Genomic DNA, 18,130 nt, shown 5'->3' with positions numbered 1-18,130 from the left:
AAGCACTGAAAATAAAAGGGGTGTTTTTTTTAAGGACTTGAAATAAATACGTTCTCTACTTTCCCTTCTTTCAGATCAGAGAAGAGACTCAGTACCAGGCTTCTGGTTTCCCCAGCATGCACCCTCCCGCCCCAGCCAAAGCGTCTGCCCACCTTCCTCAGGACCCGGCTCCCACCTACGAAACGGGACAGAGGAAGCGCCTCATCTCCTCGGTGGACGACTTCACGGAGTTTGTGTAGCGTCGGAACGTGTTCTGCATCAACTTGTCCGGTGGGCAAAGCCTTCTTGTTTCCCCCACCCATCCAGCTGCTGCGGAGAGGAGATTCCACGTTGGCGACACTTGGAGACGGGTTTCCCCGATCCAGGACACACCACTGCTGCTCTGGTGGCTCATGCTCCCTTTGAAAGCTGCTGGTCCACAGTCCTGTCAGGCTGCCATTCTCCAGAGAGGAAGGTGGAGGTGTCTTGGATTGCCATTGCTGTCGTGCGTTTTTTAAACTAACACTTTGAGGATGCGTTGCTATGAGTGAATGGAGGCAGATCTAAGACACACAAGACGCTCGTTGAAGGGATGGAAGAAAAGGTGTCTCAGTAGCCTGACATGAACTCCCCAGCAACGCCATGAATGTTCCTGGCTGGATGAGTCCCAGGCCCCAGTGTGCATGTGTTTTTGCCTCCAGCTCATGGTGAGGAGGCCTGGGGGTTAGTGACTTCGTTTTTCTTTTCCCAGAGGATAATGGCGGTGTGGATTTTGCTGCTGGTGAGTGGTCTTTCCTGAACAGTTGTTCTTTGCAGCAGATCAAGATGCCAAACACTGAGCTTGTGCACAAACAATTTGGCCATGCCCAGAGTCAAGAGACACTTTGGGCTGGTTTCGCTCAAATCTATTTGCTGCATAGTTAGGGAGGGAAGAGGAGCACGTTGGCCTTGAAAAAGGAGATCCCTGGCTTTTCCTTTTTAAATTGTCCCTTGCTGGAAGAAATTTAACCTCTTCCTTTCCTTTGCTGGGACGAGCTTTTATTGCCATTGAGGCCGTGGGCTGTATCGGCCTTTGCCAAACTGGCGTCCTCCAGTTGTTTTGGATTGCAACTCCCTCTAGCCCCCCCAGCCAAAGTGTGCTGTGAGTTGTAGTCCAAAACATCTCCAAGGCCTTCCCCATCCTGGTGCCCTCTAGATGTGACTGGGAGTACAGTTGGCATGGCCACTGCGGTCGGGCTGATGTTACAGTCCAGCGACACCTGGAAGATGCCAGGTTGAGGAAGTCTGACCTGGGCGCCACTTGAGTTGCGGCGGTGCTGCAGTAGAAGAAGCATGGGAGTTTGCCCTGTGGGATGTTCTGCTGACTTTTGCTGCCATCCTTCTGTGGTCGCTGGCGCTCCCTTCAGGACTGCAGGCGGGCTTTCACAGGACTAAACCCAAGGGCCAGCAATGATGTGAGGGTTTGATTTGTAGCTAGTCTTCCTTGGAAATAGCAAATGGTACAGAAGGTAAAGCCTTCCTTTACTGGGATTTTAAAAGGGGGGTCACGTAAAGATGACTGGATGTCACTTTCCTTTGTATCCATCTTGTTTGGCAAACGTCTTACAACACACTTAATGAAATAAAGTGTTTCTTTGACAACCAGATTTCCAGTTGACATCTTGCACCATTTGTAACGTTCTCCTTCCAGTGTGATTAAATGTTGGATCACCTCTATCTATATGCTTCCTGACACTCTCAAAGGACTCTTAAGATGTTAGTGAAACAGGGCTTACCCTTGCAGAAGCCATGCTGGTTCTGCTTCAGCAAGGCTTGTTTTCTGTATGCTTTGTAATTCTGTCTTTAATAATGCTCTCCACCACTTTCCCTGTAAGAAATGTTAAGCTATTTTTTTTTTAATAATTGGTGATACACTGGCCACTTTACAGTCTTTGTATGGAAACTGATCTTCGGGACAAGTTGCATATTTTTGTAGAAGATCAGCAATTTTACATCAGAATTCTCTAAGAACTCTTCAGGGGTTGCTATTCAGACCAGATTTGTGAGTAAGGCCTAGAATTCTGCCTTACTAGTCACCACTATTCGTTCCTCATGTGAAGCTCAAGTGAAACTTTGTTCCAGCACAGGGGGACTGCTCTACATCTTCCACCATGACGACAAATGTGAAGAATTTGTTTAGCTTCTCTGCAGCCTCCCTTTCTTCTTTTAGCACACCCTCCCTTGTGGTTCAAAATCTACATGCCTCCTTTGCTGGTCTCCTGCTGCTAATGTATTTAAATAATTTTTTGTTGGTGGTCCTTGTGTTTTTAGCAACGTGCTCAATTTCTTTGTTTCTGTATCTCTTATTGTCTGTTTGCATTTCTTCTGAAGTTTGTGTTCCTTTTAGTTCTTATTTGGACAAGACTTCCATTTTCTGAAGGAAGCCATTTCTTACCTCATTTAATAGCTTCTTTGACTTTGGTTGTTAATCACGTTGGTGTTCTCTTGGCCTTCATGGTAACTTCCCTGGTCTGCGGTGTGCATTCTAGTCATGTTTCTAATATCTTGGTTTTATAAACCCCCTCCCCCAATAATTTGGAGAGGCTTAACCCTTTTGACTTGTGTCTTGAAAGTTCCTTTTTACCAGTCCCCTCATTTTTTGCAAGTTTCCTCCTTTGAAGTAAAATGTGACCATGTTGTATTTTCTTGGCCATTGCCTAGTTACATATATGCTGAACTGGATAGTACTGTGCTCACTGTTCCCAGTGAGTTCAACAACACTTACATCTTGCACCTAGGCACCACTTAAAAGCAAGTCCAGGGTTGCTGCCTTTCTGGTTCCATGAGCAGCTGTTTTGAAAGATTGCCTCCTTCCCTACAGACCTTCAGGTGTTATTAAGATCAGCAGAGGATCTTGGTCGTTCCACTGCACTCAGAAGCTTGTGCGTCATGGCTCAGCTGAAGACATCTGTAGCAGTCCCAAAGTTTAGGAATCTCCTCCCTACAAAAGTAAGTGATGCAGCTTTTGGTGAAAGCTTTACCCTGGCCTTTGACATCTGAGATGTATGTGTTTTTAAGGCCCACCTAATTTATGTGATTCTAGGGTGTTTTAAATGGTTTTTAACATTGTGTTTTAGTTGTTGCAATCCTGGGACCTTAGTGTGAAGGGCAAATATGCTGGTGGTGATTCTAAGGCACACTCATTTAGGGTTTTAGAAATGTTCCCTCTTAGTTGTGACTGGAACACAAATATGGCCACTGTATTTGTGGGTTAATGAAGTCGCCCAGTGTTGGTTGCCCATGGAAAGAGTCCCTTCTAATGGATAATTTCCCTCTTCCTTGGAGTGACACCCTCCTTTCTCGAGATCCACCTTTTCTGCTGTGGTGGTGGAGCTGTTATTCTAAAAGTGGAGTGCTGCTGTTGTGTCCCTGAAGGCCTTGCCTACCACCAACCTCTCATCTTCTCTGGGTCAGCCACCTTGGCCTCAAGGTGTCATGAACTGGTAGGACAACAGGGAGGAGGAAGAGGATCCCGACGAGGGGTGCAGCTGCAACTGGGACCCACTGGGACAAGCCACGGATGGGAAAGGAGAGGTTGGGGTTGTGGAAAGCACACATGGAGTGGCAGAGGGTGGCGCGGGAATGAGGGTCAGTGTGCAGGGACCAGAATAGCAGGACTCGTCATCGGAGCCAGAGGCCCGTCTCCCATTACCAAGGTGGGCTTTGAGGTGTATGGAGCAGTGGGAAGTGTGCTCAGGGAGGCTTAGGCAGGAAGGACCCCCTGCCCAGGTGGGGCTTATTAGCTCGGGAAGGAGGTGTGTGAGTCCTTGACTGGAGCAGGTGAGGCTCACCTGCCTCGTCCAGCCCAGATGCTGCAATCCACATGCAAGGTATAAAGGGGGAGCCAGAGCTGAGCTGCTTTGTCTGCTTAATTGCCTATGTTGACGGACCTCAGCTTTGACGTTCTAGGACTTCTACTGGACTGTGCCTTGGGTTTGACTCTGGACTGTGTTTCCTGATTGCTGGACTTTGGACTTGGCTTACTTAGACTATGATTCCTGACTGTTGGGACTTTGTTTATGTGAATTGACCCTCGGACTGTGTTTCCCAACGGTTGAATTGACATACAGTACTGTATATGCCAGTGGGACTTGCTGCCAGGGGACACAAGGGGGCAGACGTGTCCTATGATGGCCAGGCACTCACTGCACCCAGTGCCTAACCATGACTTCTGTCCAGTAGGGCAGACAGTTGTACAAGTAACATTCTGTGCAGTGCACTCAGCACCCCACCCAGCTTGCTAATTGTATACCTCTTGTTGTTTGAGTTTGCGAACTTGGGTGTGGGTTGTTATTTATTGAGTTACAATTAAATTCACTTTAGCAAGACACTTCCATTTGCTTAATAAGGCACAGAAATCTTTATTGAGCCGTCCATTAACTTTTTAAAGTAGACTTTGTCATTTCTTTTTCACCGTTACAAAAAAACAACATATGTTTGCAAAACTTAACATTAATCACAATTGCTGCTGCTTCTGCCGTTGCTACCAGAAGCCTTGATAAAAGCCACCTGCCTCTAAAGAGAGAGCTGGGTTGTGGTTTTTGTTTAGCTGGCAAGAGTTCTGTGCTAAGCAGCAAGTTACTGTAGGCATCAGTGTGGGGTTTCGGACAACAATAAATAAGAAACCATCTGCCTGTGAGTAAATACCAAAATATACATTCAAGAGTTTATCTGGCAGGTAGGGACGTGAGTTGGGTCCGCTGCTGATGAGAGAGGGGGGTGGTGGGCATGGTCTGCGCTGAAGTAGATCTATCTACAGCAAAGCACCAGGGACATTCTCCTTCCTCCCATACCAGCTCCTTCCTTGCTACCTTCACGTCTTCTGTGCTCCAGAATGCTCCTCCTCCCTGGGAGGAAAACACCCCCCACTCCCTCCTTAGCGTAAGAGCACAGCTCATGTGCTAAGGCGCTTGCTTCCCTGACTTGACTAGGATTTACCCTCGTAAGGACCTACATTAAAAACAACAACCCTAGAAAACTATGAGAACTTTTTAATTTAGCAGAGAAAGAAGTGCAAAATCTCTTCACTTGGTTCAAGCCATACCCATCTCTAGCTCACTTCAGTCACTTCCCACACACACAGGCTGCATTCTTTAAATAAGCCAACAGATCAATATCTTCTTTTCTCCACTTGTGGCAACAGAGGCCTGCTCTGGTCAAAATTTGCAGCTTTTTGCATTGCATTCACAGGGAATGCAGGGAGCCCAATGGCTCACTCAGGATAAAAGCTTCCAATGTGCGCTCAAGTCTAGTGGATGATGACTGGGAAACCTCCCTCCTGAATCTCCTTATCAAGGACCCATTACAGAAAGTCTTTTAGCCCTGCAGCAATTTATCTCCTGGCCAATGCAATGCAATGCCCTTTTCCCACCCACTGACCATCTCCTACCTCCTAGCGATCTTTCTTTGTTCCTTCTCAGAATGAAGCAAGTGCATTTTCCACTTTGTACCTGATGAGTAAAGCAGCTTGGAATATTTTAGAAAAGAGTTTGTTAAAAAATAGCACCCTTTATAAATAATGAAATATTATAAAAAGATGTGCCTATAACCATATTTTCCTCATTTTTAGGATGATGGTTACAGCCAAAAGAATTAGCAATTAAAAAAAAAACCATTCCAGAAAAAAAATCTCTATTTACAACTCCTACCAATGATGTTGGCAATGGAATAAGCAAGTCAGCATTTAGAAACGGCACTTGTGGAAACCCAGTCAAAGACTAGGTGTAGGCTTTGATATCAGAGTTCTTTTTAGACTTAGCAATGTCTAGGAGAAATTATGGCTAGTGCATTGCAGAGAGTTCCTGCCCCCCTGCCCTGGATGTGGGGAACAGAAAGACCTCTCAAACTTCCTTTGGCACAAATCCCAAACACACGGGTGCTTTGCTTGCACACCACAAACATTTTAGCAAGAAGGCTTTTAACACACTTTTTTTTTTTAAAAATAACTCCTATCTACATGTGTTGAGCACAGTACCAAATGCTATAAAAATATAGCAAACATACAAAAATATACATTATTTTTCTCCTTGTAAAAATCCCGTATAAATTACTTGCAATATACATAACATTAAACTGGCCTATGGAATATGATGACAGGAGCAGTGCTATTTTGGGGGGGGGGGCAGCAAGTTGTTTTGAACAAAGGAAGCCAGAATTGACTCCCAAAAGCAGAGTTAAGGTTCTAGAGAAACTACAAGCCAGCTGTAGCTTCCAATGGAAGGATGTAACTCATTCACGTCAAATGAATGGTGGTGGTGGTAGGGGGGTGGACTTGATTTTTAAAACGCACTTGTTTTCTGGGACGCTCCAAAAGCCACTCTGGATCAAAGCTCATTTCCTTCTGTAAAACAAGGAAACTGATTGAGGCTAGGATAATACCAGCACATGCACAGTGGCAGCCAGTTCTATGGGTTAACAGCACATTGCTTTAAAGCTGGGATGGGGGAGGCGGGTAGCAACAGCTGCAGCATCTATTGGCCTATGCTGTGATGCGGACTGCTGAGGTTTGGCCAGGGACACACCTGTGGGAGCTTATAGACCAGCTGGCAGTTGAGCAGCCATGCTAAAATACTTTTGCACAAAATTTGCACAGAGGTGATGCGATGTCACCTGCTTATTGGGCATTCATCCTGATACTTTTAACACAGAGCTTATGCAACACTGCCAGCTGGTACTTGTTCTCCCACATTTCCCACTGCAACTTTCCATTGCTTTTTTTTCTTTCTTGATTTTTGCATGGTAGAAAAGCAACATGCTCCACTGCATTGGGAAGTCCAGGATAACAATCAAATTTTGCGTAAATAAAAACCGTCTTCCTAAATGGAAAACTACATATAGCTTTGGCTGTGATGTCGACATGTTATCCTAGCCTCAAATCAATTTTTAAATTGAATCTTTGCTTCTGAGCTGCTTGGGAGCATCGCTTCTCTAAGCTTGGAGAAGCAGATCTTCCCTCTTCTGAAAAAGGGAAGAGTACAAACGTACAAACCTTAGACATTTGTACTCTTCATGATATGTGGCACTGCCAAAAATGTGGGCTGTCCGCTGGCCCTTGGAGCCTTGGGGGAGCCACCCACAATGAGGGTAGCCGGGGGCACTCCCCTGTGCTCATATTCCAGTGGCCTGTTTCAAATTATGATCTACAAACAAACAAAAATACTGCTTCCATGATATATTATCCTGCTCTTATTTTAAAAGTTGCATGTGTCACCATTAGCTAAGGAAAGCATTGATTAAAGTGCTGGGCAGTAAATAGAAATAGTAAACCATATATATATATATAATATATATATATATAATAGACACACAAACACCAAATATAAACACACTCAGGCACCTCAACATATACAATGATGGATGCAACACACCAAGCTTTTCAATTGGGGTTTTTTTTTGGGGGGGGGGGGAGAAGGGAGACACTGTTGGAATAAGTACCCAGTGAAACCAGCTCACAGGGACAGGTCTCTGCAAACAGCATCACCGCTAGCCCCATTTTTCAATAAACACTGTTGGCCCTTCCAAATGTCTGTTTCTGTTGACAGCATTTTGGCTGAAGAACAGGGGTCCCTTCTCTTAAAGACTCTCAGGCTGAAGGAAACTTTTGGGTTCCTTTTAAATATACCCATGCTGAAATTCTGGAGGAGGGCATGGCTGTCTCAGGAGAAAATTTCCCGAGGGAGAATTGGTTGACTCGCTCCTCCATAGTTTCTTCCTCCAAAGTGCACCTTCTTCGCGCTGCTGTCTCCACTTCCCAGCCCAGGCTCAGCCTGCTGAACCCAGGAGATCTCTGGGCTTCTTTGCCTGGATGGTGCAGCTTTTGCCTTCAGCAAATCTTGATGAAGAACCATTTAAAAGTAGACCAGGTTGCATTTCTGTTTTTGATATTAAAAGTTCTGGCTTTGCTTCCTTACAAGTTTTTCTTCTTCCTTTTTCCTTGCCTGGATTCTGGTTTCTTTTCTGCCTTTCACTCCAAGGATGCTAATGCAAATATTGCACAGCTGGGCTCACCTTTTCTAGCTTCTGCTTGCCCTTTGAAAGACGGCATGATCTTGTCTGGCCTCTGAAAAAACCTTAATACTGATGCACTGCTAAGGCCACGGGCCATGTCTGCGGAAAGCAGTGGGTGGGAACTCTGGTGGCTCTAGGCAACGGCCACCTTCTCGTCTGTTGGCAACAAACTCACAAAAAGGCTGTTGCTCTTGCATACTGTCCCCGTAAATGAGAGGCAAAGTTTTTGGCAAACAAGTTTGAGACTGCAAAAGCCTCTTCCCGTCTGCTTACGTAGGGGGGCCACCTGACTGCTGCAACCCTGTGGAACCTGGCTGCTATTTGCCACTGGGATGGACCCTGTTGTTTGCCCGCAACGGCTTCTTTTTTTTGACTACTGGCACGGCCGATGCGTGTGTCTTCTGCGAAGACAGCAGGGCGCCCTGGCTGATGCCATGTGGGGGGGCTTGGATAACCTTGATGGGTGACGTGGAGCTGCTGCGTGGCCGAGAGGGCAGGAAGCGGCTGCTGTTATTAGGGGCAAAGTTAGAGGAAAGCAACCCAGGATCTGCACGGATTGGGTGGTGCCGGCTTGCTTGCTGCCCACCCCTCTTCCTGGCCTGTCCGCTCCGTGTGCCCTCTAGCTGGCACTCAATGTGGTACACATCAGCGGTCACCTCATTCACCTGGTCAAACCGGATGAGCAGTGTTTCGAAAAGGGAGAGGAGGCGCTGGATGTCGGCATCCACTTCGGAGCTGTCCCGGGCGCTGGGGGCCAGGCTGAGTCCATCCAGTTGGCTGGAGGAGGTGGAGGCGCGGGAGCTGTCGGAGGTGGCGGTGGGCGTGGGGCCTTGCAAGGAGTGGGAGTCCTGGCTGGAGGAGCGGGAGGGCAGCGGCTCCATGCCTTCGAAACGCACCTTGTGGCGGAACTGCAGAGGACAGAAAGGGGTCGTTTCAATGGCTGGGACTGTTTTACAGAGCAAAAGGCTGGCAGAGAAGCCAAAGCCATGAGTTTTGCTCCTGGCTGTCTCATTGCTGGTGTCTCGGAAATCCTCCCTTGCCTGACACCATCCCTTTCGGGACACAGGGGAGCAACAGCACCCCCAAAAGTCCCTGGCTTTGATGCACAGCCAAGTTTAAATTGGCTTCCTGGAATTCTGGTCTGGCACACCAAGCGCCAGAGGGTGCAGGAAGCTGCACGTCTCCTGCAGTTCCGGAGAACGTGGTATTTGGGTGTAGAACTTCAGCTCCACCATCACCACAGCTTCCTTTTCACAAACAGCACCTTAGTTGCCCTGGAAGACTTGACAGGATACGTGCAAGATGGGTGGGCAAAATAAGTTCCCTGTGTTTGAGGATGGGACGGCAGTCCTCCCCATGACTAGCAAAACAGAATAAATTATGCAGAATAGAAAACTGTGCATAATTTATGCAGGTTGCAGAATGTGTCTTTTCTGCCTTTGGCCAGACTTTTTAAAGTAGTAGTATCATCACAACAGACCTTGCATAAGGGAATGGGCTAGTCTGGAAGAGTTCTTCCCAAGAGTTTGGAGAGCAACTGCATAGCGCACATATCCCCACCCTCAAGCACAACTTTTTGGGGGAAATGGGGTTTACCTCCTTGGCTTTGGTGAACCCCATCCACATTTTGAGCCTCCGGACAAAGAGCTCCACCATCTCGTAGTCCTGGGACTCGAAGGCTGGCCGGTACATCTCGAAGCGGGTCTCGCGGTAGTGGTGCATGAGCACCGCGGCAAAGAGCCGCAGGACCACCCACAGCTCCAGCATGACGTAGCTGGCGTAGAAGAGGTGGGAGAGACCCACAGATTCGGGGAGGAAGAGGGGCAGGCTGCTGCTGCTACTGCTGCTACGGAAGGCGGTGAAAAGGAGCTGGAGAGTGCTGGGGAAGCTGGGGAAGGCCTCGGAGTGGGAGAAGAGCTGGGCAAAAAGGAGACACAGCAGAAGTCTGAATATTAGCTCTATGTGGGTTGCCATTGTGGGCAACCATGTCCCATTTCACGTGCTGCCATTGCTTGTGTGTGTGGGGAGGCTTAGTAGGGCCTCTCCCTAGAGCACCTTGTGGCTCTCCAGATGTGCTCTTGGATTTCAACTCCCATCAACCCTAGCAGGTGGTATGGACAAGGCTTGGGGACGATGGGAGTTGTAGTCCAAAGGCATCTGGGGGCATGGCGGCAGAAGCCTCTAAGCTGGCTTTTGGAGAGAACCTGGCCAAACTAGTCAACCAGCCCTTCTCTCTGCCTGCAGGCTTACCAGGAAGCCGAGCTGTGCATAAGCCAGAGTCAGGATTGTGAAGGCCAGCCCTGCAGCAAAAAGATCCTTCGTAGACCTCTGCAAAGTCTTGCCAAAAGTGGACCATTGGCGGATGAAGCGCAGCTGTTGGGAAGCCTGTGGGGAAGGAAGATGAGAAGAGAAGCCTGTTTAAAGCACTTGGCACCCCATGAACTGGCCCCTTTGCAGTCAGTCTGAAGGGCCATTTTGGGGGGTGGCGGGGGTGTCTGCTGACACCTGCTCTGTCTCTCTGGGCACCAGATGAAGACCTTTGTATTTTCCCAGACTGTTAAATCTCCAAAGGAATTCTTTTCTCAATACTGTTGTTTTTAAAGGTTTCTTCTTTTTAAAATCACACTGTAAGCTGCTCTGGAAATGTTTTGCCTTGAAGGCTAGAAATAAATAAATCCATGCTCCTCTCCGAAAGGGACCACAACTCCCTCTCCTGACAGGACACCAAAACTCTATTTATAGATGATTCGTTTCTTCCATTTCTTGCTAGAGAAGAAATGGGCTTAACATGTCCAAAGCGGTGGGGCCAATCTTGCTGCACTTAAGGGCTGAGGCTCTTTGCCCTCTGCTGGCCACAATGTTTAAGCCTAAGTTGGCTCTGTCTTCTACTGAGTTGCTCAATCCCATGAAGGCTCTTTCTCATCCCCTCACAAGCCCCAAAGCAGTTCTACATGGCAAATCTTTAGGAAAAAGGAAAAGTCAGCCAGCCCTCCTGAAGTATGAAAGAAGAGGCGAGACTGCTGAACTACAACTCCCATCACTGGCCATGCTGGCTGCTGGGAGTTGAAGTCCAACAACATCCTGGAGGGCCACAGGTTCCCCACCTCTGCAATTTGCTGAGATGTCTTTGATTCACCAGTATGTCTGTCTAATTTGGCTGCATCCCTCCTCACTTTTATGCAGCCTTCCCCAGCCTGCTGCCTATCAGATGTTGTTGGGGAGTTCCCAATGCTCCCACCAGCCAGCCAGCAGGGCCAATGGTGAGTGCTGGTGGGAGCTGTAGTCCAGAAACATCTGTTTGGGAAGGCTGCCTCGCCTCGCTCTTCTGTTCCCTGAAGCAGTGACCAAACAGGCATTGTCCCTGGCTTCTTTTCCTGAAATGCATCAAAAGGGAGGTCTGCATCATGCATGCCAGCGATCAAACTGTACCTTGACTGTCAGCACAAAGAGGAGGCAGGCCGCCAGGCAGCGGAAGGCAGTGTGAAGAGAAGCCACCTGGTAGAAGCTGGTGAAGCCCTGCTTGTCTCTCAGGTACTTGGCCCACTGCCGGTTGGCCAGGGTGACCTGGCTCAAGTGGACGACCACGGTGCCAGTGGTCAGGAGGATGAGCAGCCACTGCCAGTAGCTGCCCAGGCTGGCAAAATAGGCCCGGCCTGCCTTCTGGATGGAGAGAGACTCTGAGACCACAAAGTAGACGACCACAATCATGAAGAAGACCTGGATCGGGGGGGGGGGGGAGAGAGTCTGTTAGTGCCACAGAGATGGCAGCATCCAGGGCAGCAGCCAAGAATGGCCTACTCAAGAGGAGACTCATTGAACTGAACGGGCCCAAGTGTGCCATGCTTAGCATTGTCAATGGTTCCACTCTGTGTAGGACTTCCATTGGAAACAACCGCAGGCTTGTATGTGTTTCTGCTTGTTACGGGATGTGAGCTCTCCAGTGTGGAATTTAACACAAATTTTAAACTTTATTGGACAGGAAGTAGAACTATGTACACTCCTTCCCTGCTTTGATTCCCTTATTGGAGTCTATAAAAAGAGCACAATCTCCATTCTTAGCAACTCTGTGTGCTCTAAAGCAGCCTTCTCCAACTTGATGCTCTCCATATGTTTTAGGACTGCAGCCCCCACCCCAATCCTTAGCTAGCACAGCCATGTTTTGGACTACAGCTCCCATCAGCCCCAGCATCATATGTTTGGGGCTTACAGGAACCATAGTCCAAAACATCCAGAGGGCACCATGTTGGGAAAGGAGGACAATTCCGCAACAGGTGACACCTGTCTTCATCCCTTCCCATACTCAAATTCTTCATGTGGTTGGCACTACATAAAACTGTGTAAACAGGAGAAGCAACAGCATCTATGTGCTCCCCAGTTGGACGAAAGATCTTTCTGGGAAGAGGCGAGAGAAACCTTTCTTTGGGACTGACCATCATGAGGAGCTGCAGCGTGACTCCCTGGCTAAGCGGAAGGGGCGGGAGAGCAGCCACAGCCACGGCCGGCAGTGCGTGCTTCACTACGGGGAACTCCAGCCTGAGTGTGATGACCGCATGGAGGCCCAAGCCAGGGTTGTACTGGGCCAGCTCCACAAAGACTGCTCGGCTCCTGCAGGAAGTAAAAAATGGGTCAGCAGCAGCAGAATAACATAGAAAGCTGCCTTATACAGAGTTGGTCCATCTAACTCAGTACTGTCGACACTGACAGGCAGCAGTACTCCAAGGTTCCAGCCTAGGAGTCTCTCCCACCCTTATTTACAGATGTTGGGGGCCAAACCTTGGAGCTTCTGCAGTCCAGCAAGGAAGATATAGCAGCATCCTGTGTTAAGAGAAGGACTGAACAGGATGGTTCAAGTCTACTTGTTGGATGAGCGAGTCTGCCTAGCCCCTCAGATCGGTCTTATCCGAGGCACCGATTCCCCCAACATGCTTACATGTTGCTGATCCAGTTGTTCCGCTGGAGGATCTCCAAGCGAGCCCTGCTTTCTTCCAGAGTCGTTCCCAGATCCTGGACATAACCACCACTGTCATAGAAGGAGAGGTAGCCCCAGTACCAGGCCCTGAAAGAGAAGCAGGGCCAGGCCTATAGGTCAAACGGAGGCCTGGATGGAATTCGTCTGGTCCCTTGTCTTCCGTGCATTGGCAGGGCCTGGTGCTCTGCTCTGCTCTGCTCTCTGAAAATGTCTGAAATTTAACTGGAGGACAAGAATGGGCCCTGTCTGCTCTTGCCACAGTGCCTCACACACTTCTGTCCTTTGTTTTGAGCTGGTGTTCATATGCCCAAATGCATTGGGAGCGAGGAGAAGGGATGAGAATTGAAAAAGAGGGGGTGATGCCCTCAGGTTTCACTATTCTGGTCTCAAGTATATCAAGAAGTATCTAATATAATTAAATCACCTATTCGGGCTTCTCCACAACTGTCATTATTGAACATGTGGACAAGCAACTCAAAAGCTTGTTGCCCTAAAGAGCTTTTGACATGAATGTTGGCTGCAGCCAGGATTTCAATAGCTCAGCAATGGAAAACCTTGAGAAATCTACATTTGCCTTTGTGGTATAGGAACTTATGGACTTCAGTTATTGTGGGGAAAATTACACACAGGCTGTGTGTTTCCAGGGGGATGGAGGATCCAGAACACTTTTAGGACATCTGGTGGGGTTTTATTTCCGATGCTTTGGACTTAGATGCTCAACATTCACCATCCCTGCCAGCTTGGGAAATCTGGATTTCTTGAGTTATATTGGTATGGCACCATTTCTTTCTCTTATTATTAATTGCTTGTTTGCGTTGTATATGGCATGATGGTATACCCTGATATTGTACTTTTGGGTTGCTAGTAATGGTAATAAAGGGAGCTGGCAGGAAATGCCCTTCCTTTGATTTTTGCAAGGGATGTACAGGAGGAATCTAGTGCTTCTTACCCTGGCAGATCAGGCGGCGAGTAAGTCCATGATTGTGTGAGGTTGCCGGCAACACTCTTCCAGCCTACTGCGTAACTGGCCATGTCAAAGCTGTCTGAACCAAGGATGCATTTCCCCCCAGTTGCAGATGGATCGGTCCCACTAAGGATATGGCGGACAGAACTGGGACACTCCGCTGGAAAAAAGCAGTGAGAAGAGGGTTCTCCATTGGTCGCACGGCTGTGATGACATTGCTGCATTATTATTTTGATGACCTTGCTTAGTTCTGAGGTTTTAACTTAGGGTTCCAGTGTATATTGTTTTAAATGGCAATAAATTTTATGTAACAAGCCCTAGGACCGTTTGGTGAAGGGAAGGCTGGAAGTATTGATTTGTTTGTTTAGTGTTTGGAAGGAAAGGTGGAATATAAAAGCAATTAATACGTCTACAAACAAGTCCCATGCAGAAACGGACTAGGAAAGATATCTGCTTAAAAGGCTTGTTGTGTGTGCCTGAATCTGTATATAAAAGAAATGTGTATGTGTGTGAATTTATTACATATTTCTACTTCCATCTCTCAAACGTTCCCAAAATTACAGCCTCTGGCTTTTGAGAAGAGCGTCTAAAATGGCAGCATCCTGTGTTACAATTTTCAGGTGCTGAATCGAGAGAGGCAAGAAATCAAAAGAGTTGCCTGCTAGCCAAGGCTTGTTCCATGGAAGGCAAGGCCCTCCACCACCTGGGCCTGACACTGTTGGTTGTCTGCACAGACTACAAATTGACACAATCAGACCCCAGGGGGTTAGCAAGAGTTGCTGGGAGATTAAATCATTTTGGATCTGCCTTTGCCAGCCTGGTGTCCTACAGTCTTTTGGACTATAACTCCCACCAGCCCCAGCCAGCATGGCTGTAAGATGCTGAAACTTATGGGAGCTGGGGTCTAGCAATATCTGGTGGGTGTCAACTGAAGGCTGTTCTAAATGCTTCAAGCCTGCGCATGACAACAGAGGCTCACACACCACCACCACCACTGTTGTGAGTCCTGCAGAGACAGGAAACTGCTTCACTTACAGAAATAATCTAGCTGCCAAACTCTACAGTAGCTGCAGATTCTGAACAATCTTCAATGGCAGCCAGGACCTTCCCATCCAAATCAGGTCGCAGCTTGGCCACCAGCCAAATCTGGTAGAAGAAGCTACGGAGGCCACTTGTGCCTCTGGTGATCCAGTAATGGACCCAGGAGTGCTCCCAAGTGGCACATATGCACCTCCAGAGGAGCGTGACCCCATCCAGGACCATCTTAATGAGGATCTCCCACCTACCTTCTTGGAGGCGGATCTGCCGCAGCCGTGGGGACCCCAGGGTGACACTGTAACTTCCCTGGCCTGACTGGTTGTTGTAGAGATAGGGCAACAGCCCTTGGGACATCCAGACCCAGAACTCGTCAGATCTGTGCAGGCACGGTGGGGAGAGGAAAAAGGAAGGAGGCGGTTGAGTGGAGACTTTGCAATTCTGCAGCCATTTTGACATTAACCAACCAAAACTGAATGACTTCAGTAGTCACCAGTTTCCGTGGCAAAGAGGAAAGAGGAATTTCTTGGGCCTGGCAAGGAGTTTCTGTCCCTACAATATGACATCACTTATGCAGGGAAGCTGACTTACACCGAGTCAGATCCCTGGTCCATCAAATTATGTATTGTCTACCCCACTCTTCCCCAACCTTGTGAACGCCAGACATTTTTTTCCCATCAGCCCTGGGCAGTACAGCTGTTTGGGACTGCAATTCCCACCAGCAAAGCTGAGCAGAGTGCTGAAGAGGAACGTTTCCAAACATAGGGCTGGAGACCTGAGCAGCAGCTGAGCTATGCTGAAATACCTCTTGATGCGCAGGAACTGCTCACTGCCCAGCTGCTGCTTGATGGAGCTCTGCAAGAGGAACGCCCGGCTGTTGTGCGAAGCATCGCCATAGTTGGTCAGGAGGGTCGCCAAGAGGAACAGCATGTAGATGAAGAAGTTCTAGCAGGGATGACAGACGGAGGATCTGATTCGCTCTCTTGCTGGGAACCGCCTGTGGCTGCCTCAGCAGAAGAGCCACCCACAGCTTGCACAAACCAGCAGAATCTCACCCCTGCCCGCCCTTGGAGTGGGACCACCATGCACAGGGATGCTCATTAGATTGGGAGCTGTTGGATGAGCCCTACTTGGAACATAGAAAGCTGCCTTATGCTGAGTTGGACCATTGGTCCATGTAGCTTAAGCACTGTTGACACACTGAGTGGCAGCAGAGGCTCTCCAGGACTCCATCCAGGGAGTCTCTCCAGTCCTACCAGGAGATGGCTTGGGGGTTCAACTTGGGACCATCTGCGTGCAGAGCAACTGCTCTACCACTGAGCTCCAGCCTGTCTTCTCTGCTCCTCTCCCTATGGAAAGCTGCCTTATCTCAAGTCAGACCATGGGTCCATTTAAGCTCTTAAGGATTTTAGGCAAGGAGTCTTGTCCAGTCCTCCCTGGAAAAGCCATTGGGGATTGAATCCGTGACATTCTAAAGCAGTTGCTCTGCCACTGAGCTTTCAAAGTGCCCAGTGTTGTCTGGAAGGCAGGGCCTGCCCTCCTCCTCCTCCTCCCCTCCCTTGCAAGTCTCCCTCCTAAAATGCATCAGACGCCACAAACTGGCAGCAGCTCCCCCTCTTCACCTTGAGCAGGCCGTGCAGAAGCTTCACTTTCTTGGCCTCTTCCTTGGCTTGAAAGAGAGCAAATCCCTGAGGAGGCCGGACCCGGCCAATCTTCTCCGACACGTGCTCCACGAACGGGTACTCCACCAGAGTGTCGTCCTCCTCGGGGTGCAGGCGCTTGGCCACCAATGAGAAGTAGAGGGCCTCCAGCAGAACCTGGGCAGGGTAGAGGGAGAACGTTCAGGGAGGTGGCGTCTTGGACCACTTGACCAGTGCACAAGTCATCAGTAGGTCCGAGACACATCCATGAATTGTAATTCTCATGTCCACTGCCAAGAAACTTTGGCGGTTGATTTTATTTCTATTTATATGCTGCTCAATCGGAAATGGGACATGGGTTGGAATGGCAACCTGGAATTGTCCGGAAGCAACTTCTCCCCTCTCCCTCTGAGCTTCCATCAGAGCCTACCTTGGATGGTTCCCACAGCAAGAAGGAGGAGAGGAAGCTAAAAATCCCTGAGATGAGCCACATGAGGGCCACGCTGGAGGTGAAACCCACTCCAATCCACACGGAGACTCCAAAGCAGATGACCAGGCAGGCCAGGCTGATGGCATGGGCCAGGTAGGAGCACCAGAAGGGAAGCAGGCGCTTCCGGAGAGCGTGATCTGTGACTGCAGGAGACACACACACATGTAAGACAGAAGGGGTGAGCAGGGGCTGGTTTGCTTTATTCAGTCTGCTTCTGTGGGGCAGGGAGAGCAGCTACATGCTACACACGCAAGGCAGGGCCTGCACAATTCTTAAAAGTTTAGAACCCTTTTATATAAACAGAGGAGGAAAGATGGCATTTGGAAGAGCGTACCCAATTACTTGTTATTTTTCTCAAGACCTGCACACCCTGTCCTGGTGCTGCAACAGAAGCTGGTAAGAAGCACCACAGGGACTGGGCAGATGCTGTGATAGGAATGTTATGGTCTTAGATATATGGCAATGTTCATAACCACACGTACATAGATCAGCACAGGAAAGCCAACCTGGAACCATTTTGATTCCTAAACTGAGCAAATGTTTCTCTGCATGGTCAAAATGGAAAAGCCTCCCCATTGTCTCTTCCTTCACGAATCCTGTCTTAATCTGTGTTTGAATAAAGGTGTGAGCCTGTGACCTGGCCCAGGAAATAAGTATTTTACCACTACAAAAGAATGGCCAGGCTCCCCAGGCAATCCAATCAAGTAACCTGCCAGACAGGAGATAAACAAGGACAAGAGAAAAACAACATTTAAATTTCTGTGATGTAGGTGGGATGTATCTGAGGGGTGGTCTTAGGTTACACCCCTTCTGTGATGAATGCATAATGTTTCTGGGGGTGGTCTTGATCTACAGGGTGGCAATTTCAAAAGTCTTTATAAGGCCTTGCACGCCATTGTTCTGGGTCCTCCTCCTCTCCTGCGTGTGAGGGGAGTACCCTGTTGCAACAGATCAATAAAGATCAAGCTTACTAGCTGCTTTGCTTCTCAATATTCTCTGGTTGGCCT

General features: G+C 48.6%; 2 protein-coding genes across 7 annotated transcripts in view; one reads left to right on the top strand and one right to left on the bottom strand.

Moving 5' to 3' along the window:
- TSC2 (TSC complex subunit 2) overlaps positions 1 to 1,148 on the top strand; it is a 45,486-nt gene extending 44,338 nt beyond the window's left edge. For all 6 annotated transcript variants that reach the window (XM_081840609.1, XM_081840607.1, XM_081840608.1 and 3 more), the window contains one exon: positions 75 to 1,148. In XM_081840609.1, coding sequence (XP_081696735.1) covers positions 75 to 239 — 165 coding nt within the window. In that variant the 3' untranslated portion in view covers positions 240 to 1,148. The remainder of the gene's footprint in view (positions 1 to 74) is intronic.
- A 6,597-nt stretch (positions 1,149 to 7,745) lies between these two features.
- PKD1 (polycystin 1, transient receptor potential channel interacting) overlaps positions 7,746 to 18,130 on the bottom strand; it is a 106,610-nt gene continuing 96,225 nt past the window's right edge. Inside the window, 11 exon segments of the mRNA XM_081840603.1 lie at positions 7,746 to 8,933; positions 9,622 to 9,942; positions 10,276 to 10,410; positions 11,455 to 11,742; positions 12,456 to 12,630; positions 12,956 to 13,081; positions 13,944 to 14,118; positions 15,245 to 15,372; positions 15,799 to 15,938; positions 16,616 to 16,810; positions 17,064 to 17,266. Of these exon segments, the coding sequence (XP_081696729.1) occupies positions 8,343 to 8,933; positions 9,622 to 9,942; positions 10,276 to 10,410; positions 11,455 to 11,742; positions 12,456 to 12,630; positions 12,956 to 13,081; positions 13,944 to 14,118; positions 15,245 to 15,372; positions 15,799 to 15,938; positions 16,616 to 16,810; positions 17,064 to 17,266 (2,477 nt within the window). The 3' untranslated portion in view covers positions 7,746 to 8,342.

This window comes from Podarcis erhardii, assembly GCF_964252035.2.
Source record: "Podarcis erhardii genome assembly, chromosome: 14".
In the NCBI taxonomy this organism is placed as follows: domain Eukaryota; kingdom Metazoa; phylum Chordata; class Lepidosauria; order Squamata; family Lacertidae; genus Podarcis; species Podarcis erhardii.
This window is presented reverse-complemented; position numbering and strand designations above follow the sequence as displayed.